The following is a 27,500-nucleotide window of genomic DNA, read 5'->3' on the forward strand; positions in this document are numbered from 1 at the left end:
TCAATTTAGTTTGTTGTTTTTTTAAAATGTATTACTTTAATTACCTTAATCCTGAATTGAGATGCCCGCCACCCCACCAAAGGTGAGATAACTAGTTGGCATGGAGCGGCAGTGGTTCAGGAGCTAGAGTGGCCGCTGGGGAAAAGGAAGGCTCCCAGTTCGATCGCGGGCTGCCGGAGTGAGTGTCGAAGTGACCTTGAGCAAGACACTTATTGTGTGTGCGTGTGCGTGTGCGCGTGCACATGCGTGTGCGTGTGAGAGAGAGAGAGAGAATGTAATGCACATTGCAAGGCGCTTTGGATAATGGCGCTATCTGAATGCACCATTTATATGATTTACTCAACTTACCTGAGAAACTTATTCAGATCGCCATGCTTCATGTACTCAAACACCATGATGAGGGGGTCACCGTCCACACACACGCCGTAGAACTTCACTATGTGCTCGTGCTGGAGGTTGGTCAGCAACTCAGCCTCACGCTGGAAGTCCTTCCTGGCCGCAAGAGTGGGGTCCTTCAGGGTCTGACAACAGGCAATGAGAGAGAGAGAGAGAGAGAGAGAGAGAGAGAGAGAGAGAGAGAGAGAGGTTTAGAGAGACACACACATGCCACACTCTGCTCTGCATACTAGGAGAGGGATGGCAGCATGACGATATTTGGCCTTCGATTATGATGATATCAAGATACGTGATTGCTGCAAATCAACTAATGATTCCCGAGCGCGGCGCACGCTGCGGCTCACCGTTCCAAGAGATGGGTCAAATGCGGAGAACAAATTTCACTGCGGTAACGTCTGTGACTAATCGTACCACTTTGTGTGAGGCGGATTACTTTTTTCATTTATTTGATGACAATATCAGTCACCAGAACTGGTGACTGATTGGTGACTTGGTGACATGGTTCTGGTCCTTGCAAGGAGGGTGTGATTTAAATGATTCTATCATGGTGGTTAAAATGACGGAAGTTACAATGGGTTTGTATTGGAATCGGGTGTGCCTGACAAAAGGAAATATCAAATATCTAAATCAAGCAACTTAAAAACGGTCTGGGGTGCACTTTCATGCCCGAGTAGACGTTAAAATGACCTCAACCATGTTTGAAATATCCCTTTAATTACACTGTGGCATGCTAAGGTCTCCCGTACAGAAGTCCTACAGAAGCAGTCAGTCTACCCTGTAGTTGAACATAACGCAGTGGAAAAGAAGGGAGAATTTCTTCAGTGTCATCTGTGATTTATGTGTGGAGGGATGTGATACTGGACAAGACAGATGTGTGGCGGGCAGACTGAGAGAAAGGATAGCTATCACAATAAATCAAATCCACTGACGTTCTTTTGAAATGTGAATGTGCACACATGCATGTGCTGTGCGTGCGTGCTGTGCGTGCGTATATATGTATGTAGAGAGAGAGAGAGAAAGAGAAGTTAATTCTCTACTATACTTAAAGGGGCATTCCACTCATTTTCAACATTTTACTATGACATCAATAGACCTTAGAACTGTGGCATTTAGGTACTGTTGGTCTTGGTTGTTGTTTTGACCGTATTCTGCTTGTGGCAGAATCAACATAAACACATTACAATTAATTCTTTCTGAGTTTTCTAAGTTGTAGCACTTTACTTTTTGATTATTATTGTTTTTTAGACACAGCTGTTCTGGAAAGTCTGCTAGTAGCCTTGTCTTATAATTACACGCTGGGGCTTGTAGATCAGCTATTTTCAGCATGCAATAATCTGTAAAATCAGGCATTACCAAGGCCTGCCAAAATACAGTACCTATTTGTTGACAATATCGACTGCAGACTAAAATTAAATGATTGCAGATGAAGTCTGATGACCAGACAATATCAGTCCACAGGTAATGTATACGTAAGTAGTGACAACAAAGTGGATGTTGCAAGAAGATAGTCACACAACGGCGCTACTACGGTCAAGTATAGGCTACGTATTACGTCTCGCTTCTCATCGCATCCACACTCTCGGGTTCTCTGTTGTCCTTCCACTCAATTGTTTCCAGTTTGAAATACTGTAACTCAGACCAAGCAATGTTTAATCTTCATTAATCTTCATTAAAATCCCACTCTCTCTCTCTCTCTCTCTCTCTCTCTCTCTCTCTCTCTCTCTCTCTCTCTCTCTCTCTCTCTCTCTCTCTCTCTCTCTCTCTCTCTCTCTCTCTCCACTTACAGTCCATGATCATCATCAGGGTGATGATAGGACGACGGATGGGTGAGAGAAACATATGATGAAAGGCTAACACAGAAAGTCAACCAAATTAATCCATATGCCCCTTCCCCCATCAATGGCCATTTATGTTTTCTTTATGGGCGGAGGTGATGTAAAGAATTTGATAGAGTGGCTGTTGGGTAGCGGGCGTTTCCATAAAGCTGTCAAGATAGAACTTTGCGATCTTTATTGAAAACGTGGCGCGGCGCAGACTGAAAGAGTGTCCTTGAAAATACCCAGATTAATTATTAGGCGAGAAGGATCACTTTAATCAAATAACTGTAATTTAAACTGTAGTATGCCTCCTTCCATCTCTTTCAAATGGCAGAAGGTCTCGCTGAAGGACTGCGAGTCTTTGTCAGTTACAGCCTAAATGTAAAAATCATTGCATGTCGATCCAATTATTTTGGTATCAGAGTTGCGTTGTGTGTTTTTGCTACTTTATATAAATCTCATCTCACTCATCACTTCGGTATTTCCTGTTATCTTTGAACTGTCTCTCTACTTACTGTAATCACGCTTCATGCCCGCACCTTAGATGTACATCAAAGTGACATTAGCATGAAACTGAATAAATTACAAAAGAAATATATGCGCGCGCACGCACGCACGCACGCACGCACGCACGCACGCACGCACGCACGCACGCACGCACGCGCACAGCTGTCATTCCATTTCAAGAATGAAAGTCATCTCTCCATAAGAATGAAAACACCAAAAGCACACTACACATTTTAGAGTAGATCGTTTCTTCTTTATCAGACATCAATAAAGAATGACAGGACTGGTGTAGGAGAGATAATGGGATGATGTGCAATGCAATTGGTCAGTGTACAGTTTTAACTAGGCAGTTTAATCACAATTAAATATACTATGCAGTAGCCTTGGGTGTGTTATTGCTTTCATAACATGTGTTGCGTGTGTTAGAATGTGTGTTAGAATACATTTTATACAATACCTAGTTACCGTTTTGTACATGGGAGGGGAGCTCATTCCACAATTTGGGGGACATATGACTAATGAATTAGGTGCCCCCCCCACCATCGAGACTTTTAAATCTCACCTTAAGACCCACCTTTACACATTGGCTTTTAATTACATTTGAGAGTTCCTGTGGTCTATGTATTTGTTTGACTTTGTTACAGTATGTGTTTTTATCTCCATTTGCTTGGCATCTTCCATCACACAGAAATGACAAAAAAAGGATTTAGTTTGACTGCATTTTAAATGAGTGCATGTAAGTGCGTGCATGTGTGTGTGTGTGTGTGTGTGTGTGTGTGTGTGCGTGTGTGCATATATGTGTGTGTATCCGGGCTAGGCTCCAATACATTCTGGGACCCTTTCCATGTTGTGTAAAATGAGACATTGCGCAGCTCAGCTGTAAACAAGCTGTGGATGCAAAATGCATGTTTTCTTGGTTGTTTTTTTTCCTGTTTGATTGGAGCCGCCTCGCGGAAACTCAGCGGCCATAAAATAACTCCCGTAACGAATACCATTAACTCCCTTTCAGATTAATGTAGTCTATTTGTTGTTACATTTAGGGCCGGGGATAACCCTATAGCGTGTGTTGTCTGCGAATTCCCCTAATGTTTACTGCTAACTTTTACTCTTCACTTTAAAAAGGACAAAAATAGCAAAAAATAGCAGATCTACAAGCATACAGCACGTTGCATCGGAACACATACCTGTAGGTTGGCTACTTTTGCTACACTGTAGGCCCTACAGTGTAGGTTGAAATAAGTAAGTTGAAATATGGAGATACAAGATTTTGGCCTGACAGCAAAAAAGATACTGCAGGCTGAAGAGCATTTCTTTTGTAGAACATCACAGACTAATCCGACTACTAGACCTTCTTCTTCATCTTCTGTGTATCATCGTCAAATTAGCTCTGGTCTATAGCATTAGAAGGAGTTCTCCTTAACGCATATGTTACTTTCGAGTCGTTGTGAGCACCTTCCGGAAGTTCCGGTAGAGCAGCCTCTCGTCTGTAGTAAAAATAAGAAATACCCTTTCACTACAAAACTAATACGGTTTAGAGACCTGTTACAGGGACGACCAGATTTACAATGTAATCGTAACAGCTAATACAGGCCAGACGCTCAATTGCGCTATGTTGGAAAAATGTCAATGCCCCCATGATCGGCTTTTGGCTGAGGAATTTAACGACCAGTTTGGCACATGAGAAACTAACGTATGTAATTAGGAAGAAACCTGCTGTATTCTATAAGATATGGGAGAGGTTCTTGGACTTCATTAAGCAAGGTGATATTGAAGAGGCTTTGGATGTATAGTGGATATATTGGATTGTTTTTGTTTATTTGCTTTGTATTTATGGACATATCCAGATTTTTTTGAAGATTTTGTTTAGTGTTTGTGCTGCCATGTGGGTGTGGGGGAAAATCAATATATGTGAATAATTGCTTTGAAAACACTATGTTGTAAAGAAAAATCAATAAACATATGTTTATAGGAAACCCTACTTAGTGGGAACACTCAGAGCCCACCACCTCACATCTAAAAAACAATTCACCGGAAGGAAAGAGGTGTAGGTGTGTGGGAAAGTAGACCGGAAGGAAAGAGGTGTAGGTGTGTGGGGAAAGTAGACCGGAAGAAAAGAGGTGTAGGTGTGTGGGGAAAGTAGACCGGAAGAAAAGAGGTGTAGGTGTGTGGGGAAAGTAGACCGGAAGAAAAGAGGTGTAGGTGTGTGGGAAAGTAGACTTTCAACAATGAAAGTGTATTTCTTATTTTTACTAAAGACGAGGGGCTGCGTGCGCTCTGGTGTGAGGGGAAAGGATCGAAAGTACCATATAGCGTTGAGGAGGACTCCTTCTAACGCTATGGACCTGCAGAGCTATCGACAACATTTCTAACTCAGTGTTGTGTAGCCACGCCCCTTGTCCCTGGGCCAACTTGGAAAGGGCCGGCCTAACTCACCTAACTCACCTAACTCACCTAACTCACCCACCTAACTCACCTAACTAACTCACCTAACTCACCTAACTCACCCACCTAACTCACCCACCTAACTCACCTACTGTAACTCCTGCTCATTGTTCTAGGCCTAACTCACCTAACTCCTGCTCATTGTTCTAGGCCTAACTCACCTAACTCCTGCTCATTGTTCTAGGCCTAACTCACCTAACTCCTGCTCATTGTTCTAGGCCTAACTCACCTAACTCCTGCTCATTGTTCTAGGCCTAACTCACCTAACTCCTGCTCATTGTTCTAGGGTGGGACGGCTTTGGGCAGAGGACAGGACAGGGATAGCAACTTGCAATAGAGCGTTGCAGTCCCGCCCCCTGTCATGACGACGCCAGGCCCAGGAAATGATTCCCAATGCATTTTCCCCATAGACATTTCAAAAAGTATTTATTTAAAGACGGTTACACCACGGACAAAGCCAACTCGAGTCGTGACAACTCATGACAACAAACACAATATTTTGGACCAAACAAATAATTACAAAGAAGAAAAACAACAAAAAAAGTGTTGTAACCTGCCGTATTTTTTTCTTCTTTATAATTATTTGTTCAGCCCAAAAAATTGTGTTTGTTGTCATGATTTGTCACGACAAGAGTTGGCTTTGTACGAGGCTTAAAAGGTCTTTAAATAAATACTTTTTGAAATGTCTATGAGGAAAATGAACGGAGAATCATTTCCTGGGCCCTGGTAGGGGGCGGGACTGCGACGCTCTATGTGCCTGGTCTTCAGGATATGACCAGTGCCCACTTAACTGTCAAACTACTTCAGTGAGTAATGCAGACGAGCACACCAGATCAGTGAGCTCCACTTACTGTATTTAATTCCCCCCAAATTAGGCACAAATCTGGGGATAAATGCCTTGTACTATTTTACCACCAAATATTGTATTGTGGCTGATGTGTGTCCGTCTGTGTATGTGCAGTGGTTCTACAGTAGGATCAATATGGTGGCAGTATAATATAATGAATAGCAAAACGCGGTAAAAGGCAATTACATTTTATGGGATTAAACTCGCTGTAATCCCTCTATATTCTCACTAAGAGCAACAGCAGTTTGCAGCAGGTCGAGGTGTCCTTCATGTTGAAGAAAGCACCCATCATTTCATCTCACATTCTGTCCTTTCTTTTATTACTATAATAAGTGATAGTTTCACATCCTGCTCTGTCCTGCGTGGCTATTTTCTTGCCCATTAAGACGGTCCTGACCAAAAAAACTGTTTTCTCAAAAACCTATGTTGCTACATCAGTGGTGCTCAAGGACCCTCAGAAGCAAAGACTTGACTCGAAAATGTTTTCTTTAAAAAAAAAATATATATATATATGACAATAAAGCTGATTCTGTGATTCTTTTTCTGTGATATCAAAGATTTGCACAAAATTTGTGTTCATGTGTATCTGCAATTTTGTAATAGTCAACCAATGTGCGAACTTTATACCGGTGTGTGTGTGTGTGTGTGTATGTATACTGTATATGTGTATATATATATATATATATATATATATAGCCGATTGACAAGCTTATAATACAAGGTGTCACGTTGTGACACACAGAGCTGTGGTTTACTTTAAAGGAAAGGAGAACTGATCCAAAATGCCGCAGCTCGCTTGGTCTTCAACCAGCCAAAATTCTCACATGTCTCCCCCCTGCTCCGCTCCCTGCACTGGCTCCCGGTCGCTGACGGTCAGACTCCATCATGGCCCATAGCACTTACCCTACCCCCTTAGACAGCACTTTTTAGACTTAGATAGCATTTGAAACAGACTTATAGCATGTCATGTAGACAGCACAATAATTGCATTGTATGTAGTCATAGCACTTCATAGTATATATGTACAGCATAGTATAGCATATATGTATAGTTTATATGTATAGTGTCATTATATATAGATATGTTCTAGCTACGTTCTTAGCTTACGCATGTTTCTTGATAAATGCATTTTACATATGTGATGTATTCCCATGCTTTTGTTCTTGCTTAATGTAAATCGCTCTGGATTAAGAGCGTCTGCTAAATGCCTAAATTGAAGTGGGCAGGCCAGTCTGCTGTATAGAAGTATGAAGTGGGCAGGTCAGTCTGCTGTATAGAAGTATGAAGTGGGCAGGTCAGTCTGCTGTATAGAAGTATGAAGTGGGCAGGTCAGTCTGCTGTATAGAAGTATGAAGTGGGCAGGTCAGTCTGCTGTATAGAAGTATGAAGTGGGCAGGTCAGTCTGCTGTATAGAAGTATGAAGTGGGCAGGTCAGTCTGCTGTATAGAAGTATGAAGTGGGCAGGACAGTCTGCTGTATAGAAGTATGAAGTGTGCAGGTCAGTCTGCTGTATAGAAGTATGAAGTGTGCAGTCAGTCTGCTGTATAGAAGTATGAAGTGGGCAGGTCAGTCTGCTGTATAGAAGTATGAAGTGGGCAGGCCAGTCTGCTGTATAGAAGTATGAAGTGGGCAGGTCAGTCTGCTGTATAGAAGTATGAAGTGTGCTGTCAATTAAATAATCTTCCAAAGATGACTCAAGCATCCAAACACACGACACAGGATCAGTGACGCGTTCAGAGCATTCATACTTGATTCTGTACAGTAGTGCAGTGTGCGCAAAACCCAACTGTCTATTGCGCGCGCACACACACACACACACACACACATACACATACACATACACATACACACACACACACACACACACACACACACACACACACACACACACACACACACACACACACAGTCTCAGAGTGCCACAGGCAATGTTACAAATGTTGACATGACTGAATCAGACAAACGTTCACGGTAAACACGAGCACAGCTCAGTTCACTCTCACACGCTGACCTTGACAACCACCAGCATCTTATCTCACACACACACTGACCTTGACAGCCACCAGCATCTTGTCTCACACACACACTGACCTTGACAGCCACCAGCATCTTGTCCTTGGTTGGACTGAGGTTGTAGCACTCGGCCAGGAACACCTTGCCGAAGGCTCCTTCACCAAGCTCCCTCTTCAGGATGATGTCACGACGCTTTATGTGCTGAACATCTGAGAGGGCCAGAGGGGACAGAGACAGACACCTTTATTTTATTCCTATTCCTATTTGACATTCTTTGGACATACATCGTTTTATCTTGATTGTCTTGTTCCACTTTTACATTGGCAATGTAAACTCCTTTGAATTTGAAATTGAATCTGACAGAGACAGAGACAGAGAGAGAGAGAGAGAGAGACAGAGAGAGAGAGAGAGAGAGAGAGAGAGAGAGAGAGAGAGAGAGAGAGAGAGAGAGAGAGAGAGAGAGAGAGAGAGTCTTTATAATGCAGAACATCTGAGAGGGGATATCCCCAGTATGTTCACTCAGCACTACGCTCATTCTGTAGCTCCGAGATGAGGTCACACCCACGGTTCAGAAACGGTGCATGTTTCCACAAGGGACGCTTCTTACCCTTTTCTGCACAATGAATCCAAAAAGTGAAGGGCTACTAGCATGCTAAACTAATTTAAACTTAGGAATGGCCAAGAAAAGTTTAAATGGTTAAACGAACGCTTAAATCGGTTGTTTAGCATGTTTTTCAAGGAAGTTGAAAAGCTTTAGCGCCTCCCCTGGTCGAATGTGGAATTAGATTTCCAACTGACTTCAGTTCACTTGACATGCACGCGCACACGCACGACTTCCTTGATAAACATGGAAGCGGCTGACAAAACCGCCGATTTAAACGTTCGTTTAACCGTTTAAACTTGGATTTTCTTGGCCGCTCCTAAGTTAGAATTAGTGTAAAACTTTCATGGCCCTTCACTTTTTGGATTCATTGTGCAGAAAAGGGTAAGAAGCGTTCCATGTGGAAACATGCGCCGTTTCTGAACCGCAGTGGGAGGTGTCGTGGGTGTGACCTCATCTCGGAGCTACAGAATGAGCATAGTGCTGAGGGAACATACTGGGGCTAGAGAGGGGACAGATACACACACAGAGAATCATTGATGATTTATTCTATTTCTATTCTATATCTAATATTAAATATTTGTTTGTAGATGGACTATTTCCACTAGTTTGGATCCCAGGGAGATGTCAAAAGCTAGCCTCGGTACCAGGCTAATAACAACCTAAAAAGCTTTAAAGCAAGGCACGACTCCAATGTCTTAGTTTCTCTGAACAGTCGGTCGAGGAAAGTTAACTTTACAAGAAATTCTCTAAGGAGAGAATACCAGCACTCACGGACATGTCATTTGGTTTAAGGCACTTTTTATTATTTTATATCCGCACAGTATGCTGCAGAGCAGACAGCACAACGTACGCGTTTCGGCGTATAGCCTTTGTCAGCGTTATACTATCATAGTATAGGCTTACCATACGTCCTCTTTTGCCCGGACAAGTCCTCTTTTGCGGGGCTGTCCGGGCAGTCCGGGGTGGTTTTATAAATTCCTTCAAATGTCCGGGGTTTTACACGTATCGCCTGTAGTGTATCGCTACGCTCACAGACCATTCAGACCAATGTGTATTACAATGCAAGTTCAATGGTTCGTAGTGGAAAAACACTGTGAGAGGTGGACTTTCAGCCCGAACCCCGGAATGTGTATTATTCATAACTCTGCATGCGCTGACAGCACTACCACTGGTCCCGACCGCAGATCAGAGAAAGGCTCGCTGGCTGCTCCGCTGTCTGCAGATAGACAGAAAGCGGAGAACTATCTCATCATTGACATGCTGAAAAAGTAGGCTACTGTTTTCTTAGCTTTGTGACTGACCAATGAGAAGCAGATTGTATTGTCTGCAAAGGAACTATGTGTCTGTCACAAATAAAAGTTCTGTCCTGCAAGCCCATGTCATGTCAACACAGACAAGGCAGCTGTGCGCGCGGTGAGTCCTGCAAATTATATTGACCCAATATTATTTTGTACAACCTAGCAAAGCATACGATATGATGGTTTGGAGAATAGGCTGGTCTCTCTTTTTACAAGAGATAATTGCATACAGGTTCTCAAACTTTTTAATTTCAAGGACCCCCATAACTCTGAGAGTAAAACCAAATGGACCCATAAGAGTCCCATTTGATTCCATTTGTACAGTATCAGAGTTAAAAGTTATAAAAGAGTCCATTTGGTTCCATTTGTACACTCTCAGAGTTACAGACCTATAATGGGTCCATTTGGAACCCCCTCAAGGAAATGAGGGTCCCTGGATCACACCTTTGAGAGCCACTGCTTTAAATAAATACATAACTAATATAGAGCAATTTATTGTTAGGCTATAGATTATTTTGACATCTGAATTTAACAGAACCGCCCACGCACGACACATGCACATGCACGACGTCCACGCGCATGTGCACGTGCACATCCACATGCACGCGCGCATGTGTCCTCTTTTTGGTAATTCAGAATATGGTATGCCTATCATAGTATAACAACCTAAAACATGAACCTTGATTGAAAAAACCAAAGTTGTTGAGCGACTCATCTGACTCTGTTCACATGCTTGATGCTTCCCCTGAATGTGGTGATGTTGACATGAAGGTGTTTACCCAAACATGGAGCAGGTATCTAGTCACATTAAGCCCTGCAGTACTTGGTGATGGACGTGATGGACAGCGAAGACAGGCGAACTACTACCTCAATACACATAGTAAAGAGTGCTGGGGGACCCCCTTCAACTAAGTCGTTTATAGTGACATTGTGACATTGTATGTCATTGTTATTTGTGTTGAATTTTAACTTCTATCAATCACTAAAGGCACAGACTATTGTAAGGCTACAATAGTCTGTTTTCATGAAGTGTATTAGAGTGATTTGTGTGTGTGTGCGTGTGTGTGTGTGTGGGGAAGGGGGGTTAATTAGCATAATTAACCCCCATAACTGGGGGTGGAAATGAAGGACCGGGAAGTCTGGCGTAGCATTGTGGAATCCATGATCTCGACCGCGGTCGAAAAATGATGATGATGAGCATAACTATGTGTGTGTATGCGCGTGTGTGTGCATGTGTGTGCGTCTTTTTTTTATGTGTGATGGATAAGGGCCTTCTGGGGACTCCTGTTTGTCTAAATATAACTCTCCATCACTAGATGTGTGTTATGCATAGCACGTGCCCTGACACACACACACGCGCACACGCGCACACACGCACACACACACACACACACACACACACACACACACACACACACACACACACACACACACACACACACACACACACACCTCTCTATTATGTGCCAGCATGCATGCATGTGACGTGTGCATGTGTGTGCTCGTGTGTGACTGATTACTATAGAGTGACAGTAATTGCCCCATCTTTTTCAATGTTAATGACAACATTAACCCGGGCTATTTGTAACCGCACTAATTAGTCTGCATGGACACATGCATGCATGTGTGGGCCTGATGTGTGGAAGGGTGAATGTGTGTGTGGAACTGTGGATGCATGCGTGTGTGGGCCTGATGTGTGGAAGCTGGAAGGGTGATTGTGTGTGTGTGGAACTGGAAGGGTGATTGTGTGTGTGGAACTGTGGACGCATGCGTGTGTCTTTGAGTGGCAGGGAGAGTTTCCAATACGTGCATCTGACGCAGTGTGAGCATTGTAGATCTGCTATTTTCAAAAGGTTTTGATATATTTGAAAACATTTGGCATAATGAGTACTTTCTACTTTTTGGTACTTTTGTACACAACACCGTACAAAATTGGGGCAGTGGTGGCCTAAGGGTTAGAGGAGCGCCCTTGTTTTGCCGAAAGGTTGCCGGTTCGATTCCCCGGATGGGCAGGACAAATCTGGGTGGGGAAGTGATTGTCATCACTCACCCAACACCGCTGAAGTGCCCTTGCTTAGTGGCTATAAGACTGTGGTTGTACTGGTCAGCTCCCAGGTTTTAATGCGTGTGTGTGTCTGTCTGTGTGTTTCAATGTGCAGGGCGTTGCTGAAAATGGGCACCTGTGCGCAGCTACTTCCCTGGGTAAATAAAGAATTAAAAAAGAAAAAAAACACATTTTGAAATCCAGATTTTTACTTGCAACAGAGTATTTCTACATTGCAGTATTGGTACATGTACGTAGGCCTACAGTAAGTAAAAACATGTGAGTAATTTTTCCACCACTGGTCACACCAATGTAGAAAAATTGACGGTCTACTGTACATGCTCAAAACACGTTTTAGACACATGGGGCAGTATTATGCGTGTCTTAAGTACCAGGTCTTATGACTTAACTTAAGACCTGGAGGCCAATGCTGTTTGGCCACTCGGAATAGCCAAATGGCATTGATCACGCCTCCAGGTCTTAAGATAAGTAATAAGACCTGATACTTAAGACACGCATAATACTGCCCATGGGGTTTCCACCCGACAGAGACAATAATAATGTGTGTGTTGCAGCTGCCACCCACTCCATGTGCTGCTCCTCACTCTTTCCTCCACCCACTCCATGTGCTGCTCCTCACTCTTTCCTCCACCCACTCCCCCATGTGCTGCTCTACTCTTTTCTCCACCCACTCTCCCATGTGCTGCTCCTCAATGTTTCCTCCACCCACTCCCCCATGTGCTGCTCCTCACTCTTTCCTCCACCCACTCCCCCATGTGCTGCTCCTGACTCTTTCCTCCACCCACTCCCCCATGTGCTGCTCTTGACTCTTTCCTCCACCCACTCCCCCATGTGCTGCTCCTCAATGTTTCCTCCACCCACTCCCCCATGTGCTGCTCCTCACTCTTTCCTCCACCCACTCCCCCATGTGCTGCTCTAGACTATTTCCTCCACCCACTCCCCCATGTGCTGCTCCTGACTCTTTCCTCCACCCACTCCCCCATGTGCTGCTCCTGACTCTTTCCTCCACCCACTCCCCCATGTGCTGCTCCTCACTCTTTCCTCCACCCACTCCCCCATGTGCTGCTCTAGACTATTTCCTCCACCCACTCCCCCATGTGCTGCTCCTCACTCTTTCCTCCACCCACTCCCCCATGTGCTGCTCTAGACTATTTCCTCCACCCACTCCCCCATGTGCTGCTCCTGACTCTTTCCTCCACCCACTCCCCCATGTGCTGCTCCTGACTCTTTCCTCCACCCACTCCCCCATGTGCTGCTCCTCACTCTTTCCTCCACCCACTCCCCCATGTGCTGCTCTTGACTCTTTCCTCCACCCACTCCCCCATGTGCTGCTCCTGACTCTTTCCTCCACCCACTCCCCCATGTGCTGCTCTTGACTATTTCCTCCACCCACTCCCCCATGTGCTGCCCCTGACTCTTTCCTCCACCCACTCCCCCATGTGCAGCTCTTGACTCTTTCCTCCAACCACTCCCCCATGTGCTGCTCCTGACTCTTTCCTCCACCCACTCCCCCATGTGCTGCTCCTGACTCTTTCCTCCACCCACTCCCCCATGTGCTGCTCCTGACTCTTTCCTCCACCCACTCCCCCATGTGCTGCTCCTGACTCTTTCCTCCACCCACTCCCCCATGTGCTGCTCCTGACTCTTTCCTCCACCCACTCCCCCATGTGCTGCTCCTCACTCTTTCCTCCACCCACTCCCCCATGTGCTGCTCCTGACTCTTTCCTCCACCCACTCCCCCATGTGCTGCTCCTGACTCTTTCCTCCACCCACTCCCCCATGTGCTGCTCCTCACTCTTTCCTCCACCCACTCCCCCATGTGCTGCTCCTGACTCTTTCCTCCACCCACTCCCCCATGTGCTGCTCCTGACTCTGTCCTCCACCCACTCCCCCATGTGCTGCTCCTGACTCTGTCCTCCACCCACTCCCCCATGTGTTGCTCCTCACTCTTTTCTCCACCCACTCCCCCATGTGCTGCTCTACTCTTTCCTCCACCCACTCCCCCATGTGCTGCTCCTGACTCTTTCCTCCACCCACTCCCCCATGTGCTGCTCAGGACTCTTTCCTCCTCCCACTCCCCCATGTGCTGCTCCTGACTCTTTTCTCCACCCACTCCCCCATGTGCTGCTCCTGACTCTTACCTCCACCCACTCCCCCATGTGCTGCTCCTCACTCTTTCCTCCACCCACTCCCCCATGTGCTGCTCCTGACTCTTTTCTCCACCCACTCCCCCATGTGCTGCTCCTGACTCTTACCTCCACCCACTCCCCCATGTGCTGCTCCTCACTCTTTCCTCCACCCACTCCCCCATGTGCTGCTCCAGACTCTTTCCTCCACCCACTCCCCCATGTGCTGCTCCTGACTCTTTCCTCCACCCACTCCCCCATGTGCTGCTCCAGACTCTTTCCTCCACCCACTCCCCCATGTGCTGCTCTACGCTTTCCTCCACCCACTCCCCCATGTGCTGCTCCTGACTCTTTCCTCCACCCACTCCCCCATGTGCTGCTCCTGACTCTTTCCTCCACCCACTCCCCCATGTGCTGCTCCTGACTCTTTCCTCCACCCACTCCCCCATGTGCTGCTCCTGACTCTTTCCTCCACCCACTCCCCCATGTGCTGCTCCTGACTCTTTCCTCCACCCACTCCACGATGTGCTGCTCCTGACTCTTTCCTCCACCCACTCCCCCATGTGCTGCTCCTGACTCTTTCCTCCACCCACTCCCCCATGTGCTGCTCTTGACTCTTTCCTCCACCCACTCCCCCATGTGCTGCTCCTCACTCTTTCCTCCACCCACTCCCCCATGTGCTGCTCTAGACTCTTTTCCTCATCCATTTTAAATGTGAAGGACACAATCTACCTGTTTTAAATGTGAAGGACACAATCTACCTGTATTAAATGTGAAGGACACAATCTACCTGTTTTAAATGTGAAGGACACAATCTACCTGTATTAAATGTGAAGGACACAATCTACCTGTTTTAAATGTGAAGGACACAATCTACCTGTTTTAAATGTGAAGGACACAATCTACCTGTATTAAATGTGAAGGACACAATCTACCTGTTTTAAATGTGAAGGACACAATCTACCTGTTTTAAATGTGAAGGACACAATCTACCTGTTTTAAATGTGAAGGACACAATCTACCTGTTTTAAATGTGAAGGACACAATCTACCTGTTTTAAATGTGAAGGACACAATCTACCTGTTAAATGTGAAGGACACAATCTACCTGTTTTAAATGTGAAGGACACAATCTACCTGTTAAATGTGAAGGACACAATCTACCTGTTTTAACTGTGAAGGACACAATCTACCTGTTTTCAATCACTCTACTCCAAACTTCGCTGCCACTTGACTTGTTTGCAGCAGCAGTGGATTTTATGCAAATCCCACGGAACAACTTTGACTGTAATGACTTTTATGCTAATAACTCTTATGCTAATAGTTTTCCTCGTTGCTTTTTATGGTTGTTTCCTCATTTGAGTTAACTGTTTTAAGTATTTTTAGCACCGCCATATTTTACACAATTTATACATAAACATACATAAACATAAACATAAACACGTAAACGTAATGATGGTGATTAGTGTTGATGCAAATACATATGTAGCACTTTAGAACACAACGATTGGTTTAACCGCTGGTTCTGCACGCAACAGTATTGCACTGATGATCTGCCCTAGAGAAAAAACCAGAAGGCTAATTTATACGTTAATGATATTATTATTTATACAAGTACATCCCACACACAGGCATCTGAGGCTGTATACAGCGTGTGTGTGTGTGTGTGTGTGTGTGTGTGTGTGTGTGTGTGTGTGTGTGTGTGTGTGTGTGTGTTAAACCTAGAAGACTTACTTTTTGTTTAATTGCTGGTTCTGCATGCAACAGTGTTGCACTGCTGATCTAGCCTGAAAACAAATATCCCAAACGTCTCCAGGAAAGAAGGATAATTTCTACATTAATTATAGGATTTCAGTACATCCCACACACAGGCATCTGACACTTTATACTGTGTGTGTGTGCGTGCGTGCGTGCGTGCGTGCGTGCGTGCGTGCGTGCGTGCGTGCGTGCGTGCGTGCGTGCGTGCGTGCGTGCCTGCGTGTCTGCGTGTCTGCGTGCCTATGTGTGTGAGTCTGTGCGTGCTCACATGTGTGTGTGTGGTCAGGGGGGGTTGACCTAGTCTTGTTAGTACTATGTTTACTGTTGTTTCAATTGTTTGCTGCACTGGTGAGAAGCCGAAACCCACGCATTGTACGCTCTTACTTGGACAATGGGATGAAAATGGGAACGATGAAATAATCTCAAATCCCTAAAACGTTAGAAGGCTCACCGTTATTGTTGTCAGTTTTGAAACTGTATAGTATGTGTCTTGCTTTTACAACTCAGGATGTGTGCGAGGAAGTTGGCCTGGACGAGCGCCAGACACAATGGATTTGTAGCTGTAGCATACAATCTTCTGCTGTGCCATACAGGTTTTTTAGCAGTCAGCAGCAAAGCAAACAGTTTAGATCTTAGTTACAAGACGTGTGGCGAGGCTGAAGATATTTTCCCAACCGTTGCACAGCATTGTGAAATCGGTTTGCTTTCAAACTCTCTGTCAGTTCTGTGATGTTGTGCACAGCATATTTCAAAAGCACGGACAGGCAGCGGCAGGGAGAGGAGAGGAGAGGAGAGGAGAGGAGAGGAGAGGAGAGGAGAGGAGAGGAGAGGAGAGGAGAGGAGAGGAGAGGAGAGGAGAGGAGAGGAGAGGAGAGGAGAGGAGAGGAGAGGAGAGGAGAGGAGAGGAGAGGCGAGGAGAGGAGAGGAGAGGAGAGGAGATGTCCAAAGTGACAATAAGAAAATGTCTCCAGAAAACAATAAACTGACTTAGTGAAGTCCCGTCTGAGAATGTTCCCACGGGTTCGCTCCCTGGCTTCTCCAGGCTTCATGTTATGGTGTCACTGAGCAAGAATCCCTTAAACGAATTAAATATCTCCATCGTATGATGTCTGCAGTAGAATTAATCATGAGCATGAGCATCAGGAGCATGAACTTGCATAGACCTCTAAAACACAGTCTGTCTCTGAGAATTTAGATATTTCATAACAGTGCCCACAGGGAATCTTGAAAAAAAAAAAGAAAAGAAAAAGGAAACGTATTCAAAGCAGCTCATGAAGCTTCTGCAGTTTACAGAGCATAGCTGCCCTATACCATTAAAGTCAGCATGGTACCCTGACAGTCTCCATGGGTTAAGCGTCCAATAGTTGTACGCTTCACCCATTCTGGGCGGGAACCCCTTTTGGTGTTTTAATATAATATATTAAATCTACAAGCTCATAGCGCGGCACAGCTTGTAGATCTGCTATTTTTTTTTAAATCGTGAAAATGTGGCGCAAATCTTTGAATATATATTCTTTCAGAGCAAACATTTTTAACTCAAATCTTTGCTTCTGGGTGGACCCTGGAATATATTTTCAGATGGGGGTCGACGGCCAATTACAGATAACTCCTGGGGTCACGTTGAGCACCACTGACATAGAAACATAAGGTCAGGATTTAGAAGTAATGTTTTTGGAATCGTCCTCAGGTCTAAATGGGTAAAGGGAGTGAGTTGGTGGACGGTCGGCCCTCCGGCACAGCCAATCAGATTAGGAGCTCAAGCACAACCAGTGCAATCACAAGCCACCAAGAAACTATGTGCTGTAGTGTACAGTAACCCTACTGTACATCACCAGAGCTGCCCTTAAGGCTCATTCAGAGTCTGGATTTTCGGTGGTGAGGTGACGACCGAACTACAACATCACGTCACGAGCCACGGTGAAGAGCAAACCACCAGCCACCGCCCCAGCCCTTCTCTCTGTTTTTACTCACCACCGCTCAACGTTATTTCAGCTCCGGTGGTCACCTCACCACCGGAGCGGTGGTCACCTCACCACCGGAGCGGTGGTCACCTCACCACCGGAGCGGTGGTCACCTCACCACCAGAGCGGTAGTCACCTCACCACCGGAGCGGTGGTCACCTCACCACCAGAGCGGTAGTTACCTCACCACCGGAGCGGTGGTCACCTCACCACCGGAGCGGTGGTCACCTCACCACCGGAGCGGTGGTCACCTCACCACTGGAAATCCAGACTATGAATGAGCCTTTAGGCTCAGTGGGGGGCCATGCATGACACCCAGGTGTGTCACAAGGGGCTGGGATGAAAAAAATAAATAAAATAAAAGACATTTTAAAACCTATTTAGACCTGAGGACGACTCTACAAATGTCTAACAGTTTTCTGATAAACCTCTGTTTCTATGTCAGTGGTTCTCAAACTATTTCATGTCAAGGACCCCTAGCATTATATGTATTTGGCCTCCAACCCCCATCTCAAAATATGTTGTTCCAGGGAGGGACCCCCCAGAAGCAAAGATTTGAGTTAAAAATGTTCGCTCTGAAAGGATATTCCAAATTTGCGCCCACATTTTCACGATTTTTCAAAAATAGCAGACTATGAGCTTGTAGATGTGCTATTTTTCAATAGCTAAAGTACAACATAATGCTTAAAACACCAAAAGGGGTTCCCGCCCAAAATGGGTTAAATTAAAATCATAGGATTGTTGACATCCCTATTCTGGGCTACAGTAAAAAATGTAAAATTATTTCAAGAGAAAATAGCGGATCTACAAGCTCACAAAGCGTCCCACGGCTATTTTCAGGGGTGGGGGGTTAAGGTTGCAGTCCAGGCCTGGGCCATGGCTCAGTGGTCCAGGCACCTTGGCTGGCAATCCAGTCTGGCAGTGTGCCGCGGGTTCGACTCCCGATCCCGACGGCCTTTACTGCATGTCTTCCCCCCCATCTCTCTCCCCATTTCCTGTCAGCCTACTGTCTGCCCCTCCATAAAAAATAAAATAAAGGCGAAAGCCACAAAAAAAACATATATATACAAAATAAAAGTTGTAGTCCATAGTGGGGTCTGCAGCCAGAGGCTATTGCTAGTTTGGGGTTCTTGCCATGCGCATGGAAAGGTTTGGGAACTCCGGGTTCATTGCTAGTAGTGCTGAGCAGTGCTTCCAACACAAGGCATATACTTCACCCTCTGGAACTAAGTTGGTGTGCGAAGCGAAGCCCACATTTCTGTCAACTCAGCACCGTCCGAGTCGCATACCAATAAGCTGGGAATCAGTTAATCCACTTGGAAATTGCACACATACTGCTGGTGCTGCAGCCTGATCAGCCTACAAATCAACTAAAGCAGTGGTTCGCAACCTTGTCTGATCAGGTGGCCCACTTGAAAATCTCACTATAGTGCTAAGTGCTCACGGGTCACCCATGGATCTGACCACTTAACACGGCAGGCTCCAATGGGTGGGCCAAGGTGGTGTGCATTTTCAGTAAACTGGCAATAAAAAAAACATTTATTTTATTTATTTTCGTCGGTCCTAGGACATCCGTCAATGCTAAGGATGTGCATTTTCAGAGCATGTTTATTTTAAATGTGTCAAACAGTTCAGTGCGTTAGGCAGCCACTGTCACTGCAACACGCAGGCACTTTCCAACAACACAGTCATGTCCCTGTGGCTGAAAAAGATGAATACCAATACAATCCTCCTGAAAAAAGGACGTTTATTTCTGATATAGCATGCAACTTTACTGAGCAGATCCCCCTGCCTACATAATATTAAATGCATAGAATAATATTAAATTACATTTTAATGAATTGTATTCAACAATAAAAACGATGTCATAGTTAATGTAGACAGTCAATATGCCCTCCCTTGTTATTCCTCACTCTGCTTTTGTGGACCAAATCAGTATAGTTCCCTGGCAGACCATCCACACTCTAGTTTACACACACACACACACACGCACACGCACACGCACACGCACACGCACACGCACATGCACATGCACATGCACATGCACATGCACACACACACTAATTTAAATGAATAGCGAGCTTATTAGCGACGTATACGCATACTTTGAGCAAGTTTCTCACAATTAAGAGCAAACCAACTCAAACTTACTGTAGGCAAAACAAAACACCAGATGTTCTGTTTCATTCTGTAAACAAATGAATAACCACCATAATAACTCTAAGCCCTGGTAGTTGATCGGCTTGTAGATCGCAAATGTTTTTGAAAGACTTTGAAAAATGTGGATGCCAGTGTTTTGTCTCTACTTTTGCAGCCCCTCATAAAACAGCATTTCCAGCCTTCAATAAAGGGACATTATAGACAGTAGGCTATGTATCGAAACAGTTACAGTACGCCTCTTTATGTGAAATGTCCCATACTGACTGTGCTGTTCTGCATATGCAGATACGTGCTATCGGGCAGGCACCTACTTTCCCCCTATTCCCAAGGAGGGGCAAGGTCGTGGTCTGAACTGAATGAATGAATGAAGGAACTCTCTCTCTCTCGCTCTCTCTCTCTCTCTCTCTCTCTCTCTCTCTCTGCCTGTAGGCAGACATGAGAATGAGCTGAATCAGAGATGAGTTCTAAGCCATGAGCAGTAGAGGGTGTCAGAGTGAAGGGAGAGAGAGAGAGAGAGAGAGAGAGAGAGAGAGAGAGAGAGAGAGAGAGAGAGAGAGAGAGAGAGAGATGGAGAGTGCTTTAGAGAGAGAGAGAGAGAGAGAGAGAGAGAGAGAGAGAGAGAGATGGAGAGTGCTTTAGAGAGACTCACACACAACACACTCTGCTCTGCATGGAGGAGGGGGATGCCACCATGACGATATATTTGCCCTCGATTGCGATGATATCACGATACGCGATTTCTGCAATAATCAATGACATTTCATCCACAAAACATCACAATATCTGTAGCTGATTTATATATACTAGACCTGTACGTCCAGCTCAGTGGCCTTGTGGTTAGAGTGTCCGCCCTGAGACTGGGAGGTCGGGGTTCGATCCCCGGCCGGGTCATACCAAAGACTCTAAGCATCAAGGGTTGGATTGCGACATACTAGCGTCATGTCCAGGGGGTGTACTTGTACATCAAGCTGCCTCACACTACAGAAACAGGAGATAGGCTCCTCAATGGCTCGGCAAGGCTACTTACTTAGACCTGTACGTGCCCGTCGCAGTCGGCCACCGTCCTACTTGGGAACGATGCAACACACGTGGTAACAGAGGTCAATCTACTAACTAGTAGTGTGTGAGTTAACTCATGCTCACCTGTGGGTAGAAAGGTGCAAATCAGCCTGGTTCAGGGTGCCACACTTTATATGCACCAGTTCGAAATATTTTTGGATATGGTGCATTTTGTTTTGTTTGTTAGTAGGCCTACATTGTTTGGTTAAAACAACCACCTCTATGTATCTGTGCACAGCATTGTTGATTTTGACAGCCATTTTGATTTAGTTGTAGTCTTTTGAATAAAATTCCATTTAGTTTTAGTCATATTTTGGTCATCTGAAATGATTTAGTTTGAATCTAGTTTTAGTCGATTAAATATGTGACTTTAGTCGACTTAATCTACAGTTGATTTTGTCGACAATTATTTTTTGACGGGCCTTGATGGTGGTTGCAACTTGCATATTTAGTCTGGAAGAGGAAAATCTTACATTTCTACCCACGAGCTGGAAACTCAAACTGAGGAGGTAAACAAAAATAATGATGAATCATAGATGGATGCACTCCTGCTGTTAAAATAAATGTGGTGCGTGTGTGTGTGTGTGTGTGTGTGTGTGTGTGTGTGTGTGTGTGTGTGTGTGTGTGTGTGTGTGTGTGTGTGTGTGTGTGTGTGTGTGTGTGTGTGTGTGTGTGTGTGTGTGTGTGTGTGTGTGTGAACACGGGCTACTGCTGAGAAAATAATTTTCTCAGTCTAAGATAACAGGGTACAACTGATAGCAATAATAATGTTAGAATATATTATTGTTGATGTCTGGCAGAAACATTGCGTTTCTATACATAAACTTTGTTTTTGTTGTTGTTTTCATAAATACAATGCCCTATTTCATAATACAAGTGTCACACAAAATACATGAAAATAGCATGTCGACACATTGTGAGCTTGTGCTGTAGTAGATATGCTATTTTCTCTATTTTTGAGATTTATTTTTAAGTGAAAGTGAAATTGACTGGGTTTAAAAAGAAATGAAACCAATGAAATGTTGTTATTATTCGCTCACATCTTGTGAGCGAATAATAACAACATTGGATTCAATGGAACACAGGGTTATTTGTGTTATTCCAACAAATCATTAAACTTGTGAATTTATACTAAAAACAGCTGTTTCGTGATATGAGTATGTCAATCAAATTGTCAATTTCAATGATTTGTGCCTGAACATGAATGACATATTACAGTATACATATCATAATGTAGCCTAATGCAATCAAATTTCTGTTTTGCAGAAAAGGGCTTTGACTTTTTCCCGTGCTGTAGTGTAAACATTGATATTGTCATTTGAATTATGCTTGATTATGTTCTTCTTGGCATAGCGAGGTCTAGAAACAAACTATCAGGCGAGGCAAAATAATACAATTAGTTCAAATGCATTTGAGATGCATTCACGTTGGTAGTGATTTATTCAGAAGTGTTTGACTGATGCCAGTCCAGCTCAGAGCGGAACAAAAATAAACTGTTTATTATTATGTATAGTTCACTATGTATCTGTTCCTCTTAACTCCATCTTAACCCATTCCGTACTGAGGTCGATTTAAAAATAAAAGGCTTCTAAATCCTAACATTTTTCTGAAAAACCCATGTTTCTATGTCAGTGGTCCTCAACCTTTTTCATGTCAAGGACCCCCAGAATTATCTCTATTGTGGCCCGGACCCCCATCTCAAAATATGTAGTTTCAGGGACCCCCCAGAAGCCAATATTTTAGTTAAAAATGTTCACTCTGAAATATATATTCAAAGATTTGCGCCACCTTTTCAAGACTTTTCAAAAATAGCAGACCTACAAGCTCGTAGCGCGCCACTCGGTGGCGCGCTTTCAGCATCTGGTTTTCAGCATCTGTAGCTATAGAATCGAGCATCTATATGATGTTAAGTGGTTAAGTGGTTAAATAACCGTGTGGAATCTGGCCCGTTCCTTGATCAGATTACTGTCTCATCCAACTGTCTCCATTACTCAGCAACACTATAGACTTAATGTGTCGTGACCTCTAACTTGTAGAGAGTCAACGTCAAGGTCGCTGCAGCGTCAGACATCTAGCCAGCAGATGCTGTAAGCATGGCTGAGTGGACGCACAACAGTGGGGGGTGGCATGGACTCTCTCACACAGACACGCATGCATGCACGCACGCATACTTTGGCCAGCACACACGTCAATTTCTATTTTGTTTGCTTAGCTGACTAAATTACTTGGAATACTTAGAAGCAACTTTGAGTACGTAGAAAGTGCAGTCCTCACCTCCAGCAGCACACAACCTCCAAGCACGCACGCGCACACGCACACGCACACGCACACACACATACACACACACACACACACACACACACTATATAGGAAGCTGACCGTTCCGCCTCTTGGATGCAATTAGCACATCTATAATGAGCTCTGAGACCTGGCCTGTCAACTAGGATATACATAGTGTACAAGACCTGCCTGAAGTCACACAGTAAAACCAATACAACCAAACAGCCGATCTACAAGCTCACGGCGGGTCCCGATGCGTTGACATTGTACATAATGTCACCCCAGTAGTGATGTGCTAGTCTGGCTTTGACCATACTGATAATAACGTGGATTCACTTACGGTTCCTCACGTGAGTGAATCCACGTGTTACGGATGTAGGGATATGGGTCTGCTATGTGTGTCTGTCTGTATGTGCGCGCGCACATACAGACAGAAAAAACTTTCCACCACAGGCACTGCATTTACCGAAGTACAGTTTTGATTTGGGGTACGTTATCTACAAGAGGTCTACAAGCTAGATAGTTGAAAACGTGTGACTTCTACTGTACTGTACTGTACTGTACTGTACTGTACTCCGTACTGTGTGCTTGCTCCACTGTTCCTCCACCAGGACTTGCCAAGGAAACTTGATAGTGTGTAATGTTTCTACACCAATGCAGGTCAAATAAAACAGCAGATGATGGATCGCTGCGGCGGTGTGTGTGTGTGTGTGTGTGTGTGTGTGTGTGTGTGTGTGTGTGTGTGTGTGTGTGTGTGTGTGTGTGTGTGTGTGTGACATCAATTATCAAGTACGTAATAACCTTGGAGATTTCAATTAAAAATCGGGTTGAAAAGTTCACTTGTGTATCGGAATGAAGGGCACATTGATGGAACCAAACACGCACCCCTGGGAAATAATCACATTCAATTCCATTCTACTGTATGTAGAATGGAAAAGAAAGAAAGAAAGAACAAAAAAAACACACCTACACCTCAAGCAATTGAAATAAATAAAAATAAAGAAGAATACCGGTAAATGTGACAATCTACTTGTGCAGACGCTGCTAAAGGGGCAGTTCGTACATTTATGGTTAAAGCCTGTGAGATTTACTGGGCTTATCTGATCAATGATGCAGCCTGTTTTAGAGTGCAAACGCATACGTGCGTGCGTGCGTACGTACGTGCATGTGTGCGTTCGTGCGTGCGTATGTGCGTCACTGAGTCTTGCATCAATTCACAAGATGATGATGTTGGATTTATTACATGTTCACACAAGCAATACAGAAGAAATACAGTTAAGGGAACACGCACGCACGCACGCACGCACGCACGCACGCACGCACGCACGCACGCACGCACACACTCACGCACGCACAGAACGCCAGTAAAAATATGGTGGGTGATAACCACACAAGGTGACTCCTGTGATGGATCAGCATTGCCGTGGGCAATAGCATCGATGTGTGCGTGGGTATGTGCGTGGGTTTGTGCATGTGTGCGTGGGTTTGTGCGTGTGTGCGTGCACACGTGTTGTCTCACAAGGGACTGGGGGAGATTTATGTGGCTGTAAAGACGAGAAGTGATTCTCTACACAGGAGTGACAGAGTGCCATCTTTGTTCAATAGAGAGACAGAGAGAGAGAGAGAGAGAGAGAGAGGGGTGTCCGGTGAGTGGAAGGTTAACGAGTATGACAGCATGAGAATGAAAGCAGCTTGCACTCAGTTCACAGACGGCAGTCTGCTAGAACCATTTCAATATCAAACAGAGGAAGCTCTAATTAACTAACCACAGCGGCCCTAGCATCCCTATATAGTATTCTGGGCATGTCATAACTGGAGAACATTCTGCAGAAACAGCTGATCTACAAGCTCAAAGGCAGGCGTCACGTTGCGGCTAGGGGCGGGAATCTTGGGATACATTGATTGAAGAACCCGAATCAGTTCTGTCTCATTTGGAAACCGTTTCTGGAATCATTATTTATCACCCTGTAAGGAGAGCTGGTATGTGGACTTCACGTCTGCCGTGCAATTACAATGCTGGTGTTTCTCAAAACCACCATAAGTCTGAGAGTGTACAAATGACAATGTTTTCGCCCCTGTCCGTGCATCTAAATCTTGTGGAAAAGTGGAGATATTTTAATAAATATACGTTTTCTGCCTTCCTTTTCTCCCTGTGAGATACTGTGATATGAGCTACAAACAGTGGAATCAGGGGAAATGCAACCATTGAAAAATATAGGTAGTCAGCAGCACAAGTTCAGGGTTTCTTTAGCGATTGTTAGGTTTTTTCCCTGGTCTGTTCGTTCACGAAGGCTGATTGCCCAGGGGGGAGTACAGTAGGCATTTACCAGCCTAAAGCCAGTGGCCTTGTGGCTATATGGAGCCAATTGACCCATGGTAGCATGCATCTGATACAATCTGCGACCTCACCTTGCGCTTAGCTTAATTGTTCTATAGAATACTACTCTGACTGATGCCATAGACATAAAGCAAGGCCGAGCTGGTGCTCTGGGTTATTTAGCACCTTTAAACATGACAAAGCCCACAATAATAGACAATATGTTCTGAGAGCTTCTGAATATCATGGAGCCACGATGCCGTGGCACAGGCCTAGTAGTTATTGTTTTGGGTACAGCTTGGTTGCATGACCCAATCAGTTCCTCTCTTATACAGTACAGTAACGTATATAATTGGTGTAAAGTACTGTGTATCTAGATTACCGGTACTTATAACGCAAAGTGTCTCCGACTCTGTTCAGCTTACTGTACCTATCAAATAAAGGCAGAAAAAGACCCCCCCCAAAAAAGTAATAAATATTTAAAATGGACACTTACAAGTGGCCGGTTTGTTGCAGTTGTGTCCGTGCCTGAAGTACTGTGGGTTCTCGATGACGGGTATCCTGGTCATGCCAATGATCACAGCGTCGGGACCCGTGTCCAGAGTGCAGGGGCTGATGATGCCATGGTTCACATGATGGAGGGGACTGGCCGAGTCCTCCTCGCCACTGATCACTGCTACTGGACCTACAGGGAGGCAGGGAGAGAGGAGACGGGTGGAGAAAGATGGATTATTTTGTTGTTAATAGATACTGTACTGTACTGTACTGTACTGTACTGTACTGTACTGTACTGTACTGTACTGTACTGTACTGTACTGTACTGTACTGTACTGTACTGTACTGTTTTATTGTTAGTAATACTTGTATTGTTATAGTAATAGTGGTCAGCGTGAATGGGCCGCCTCTAGGCTGCTCAACAGTGCCACTTGAGGTCACCCGACGGTACTGTCCAAACCCCAAACAGACATAGACACACTGGGCGCTATTTTGCATGTCTTAAGTACCAGGTCTCAAAATAACTAAACAGCATTGACCACGCCTCCAGATCTTAAGTTAAGTCATAAGACCTGGTACTTAAGACACACAGAATAGGGCCCACAGACACATAGGGACATGAAGCCAGGCATTGGAGTGGTGTGCACCGCTCAAAAAGAAAATATCGGATGGAAACCGTGTATGTCCAAATCTGTTAGAACCTGCGTTCTGATAACCTGACTCCGAACCCAGTGTACTCTCTGCTGCCCCATCTGGCGGAGTCAGGTTAGCGTTCTGATGGAGCCCATGTCAAAAGTAGTAGAAGCTCCAAAAGCAGCGTGTTTCGAGCTTGCCACGTTTTCTACTTTTGAATTTGAATCCTGAAAAGTATAACAGTTTTGGACATAAGAGGTTTCCATTGGAAGATCAACCACTGCTGGTGCTATAGTTATTATGGAATTAACATACTCTACCAACCATACAGATTACAATAACAATTTATTCATTAAGCCATCATCAACCACCGCAGTCAGTCAGCCAACAGAAATCAATTCCGCAAAAAATAATGAACGCCCTCACGCTCCAACACAAACGCGATACTTCAATCAGGACAGTCTCCCTTAGACAGTCTCCATAGCCAATATGCATTTATCCATTCACAATTATTATTCATCTCCATAGGAACAATTGATTATTCAAATCAGACACGCATTTCTCCAGAACTGCTTACACAACATGCTGCAAGCATAGCAAGGGAACCATTAGACAACTCCATGATTGAAAAAAAACAATACATGGAGTCAACACAAATAATGTGAACTTTACAGAGGAGACATGGATCTTAAAGTAAAGGTACAGGATTTATTTTTTTTAAAA

The 27,500-nt window shown here is 44.7% G+C and overlaps 1 protein-coding gene across 1 annotated transcript in view; it reads right to left on the minus strand.

Moving 5' to 3' along the window:
• Positions 1 to 27,500, minus strand: part of LOC306923164 (NT-3 growth factor receptor-like) — a gene marked incomplete at its 5' end in the record, with an annotated part of 284,609 nt that overhangs the window by 42,296 nt on the left and 214,813 nt on the right. The window contains 3 exons of the mRNA XM_079501192.1: positions 349 to 521; positions 8,101 to 8,231; positions 26,146 to 26,334. Of these exons, the coding sequence (XP_079357318.1) occupies positions 349 to 521; positions 8,101 to 8,231; positions 26,146 to 26,334 (493 nt within the window). The remainder of the gene's footprint in view (positions 1 to 348; positions 522 to 8,100; positions 8,232 to 26,145; positions 26,335 to 27,500) is intronic.

This window comes from Electrona antarctica (assembly GCF_951216825.1).
Source record: "Electrona antarctica genome assembly, chromosome: 5".
Taxonomy (NCBI): Eukaryota; Metazoa; Chordata; class Actinopteri; order Myctophiformes; family Myctophidae; genus Electrona; species Electrona antarctica.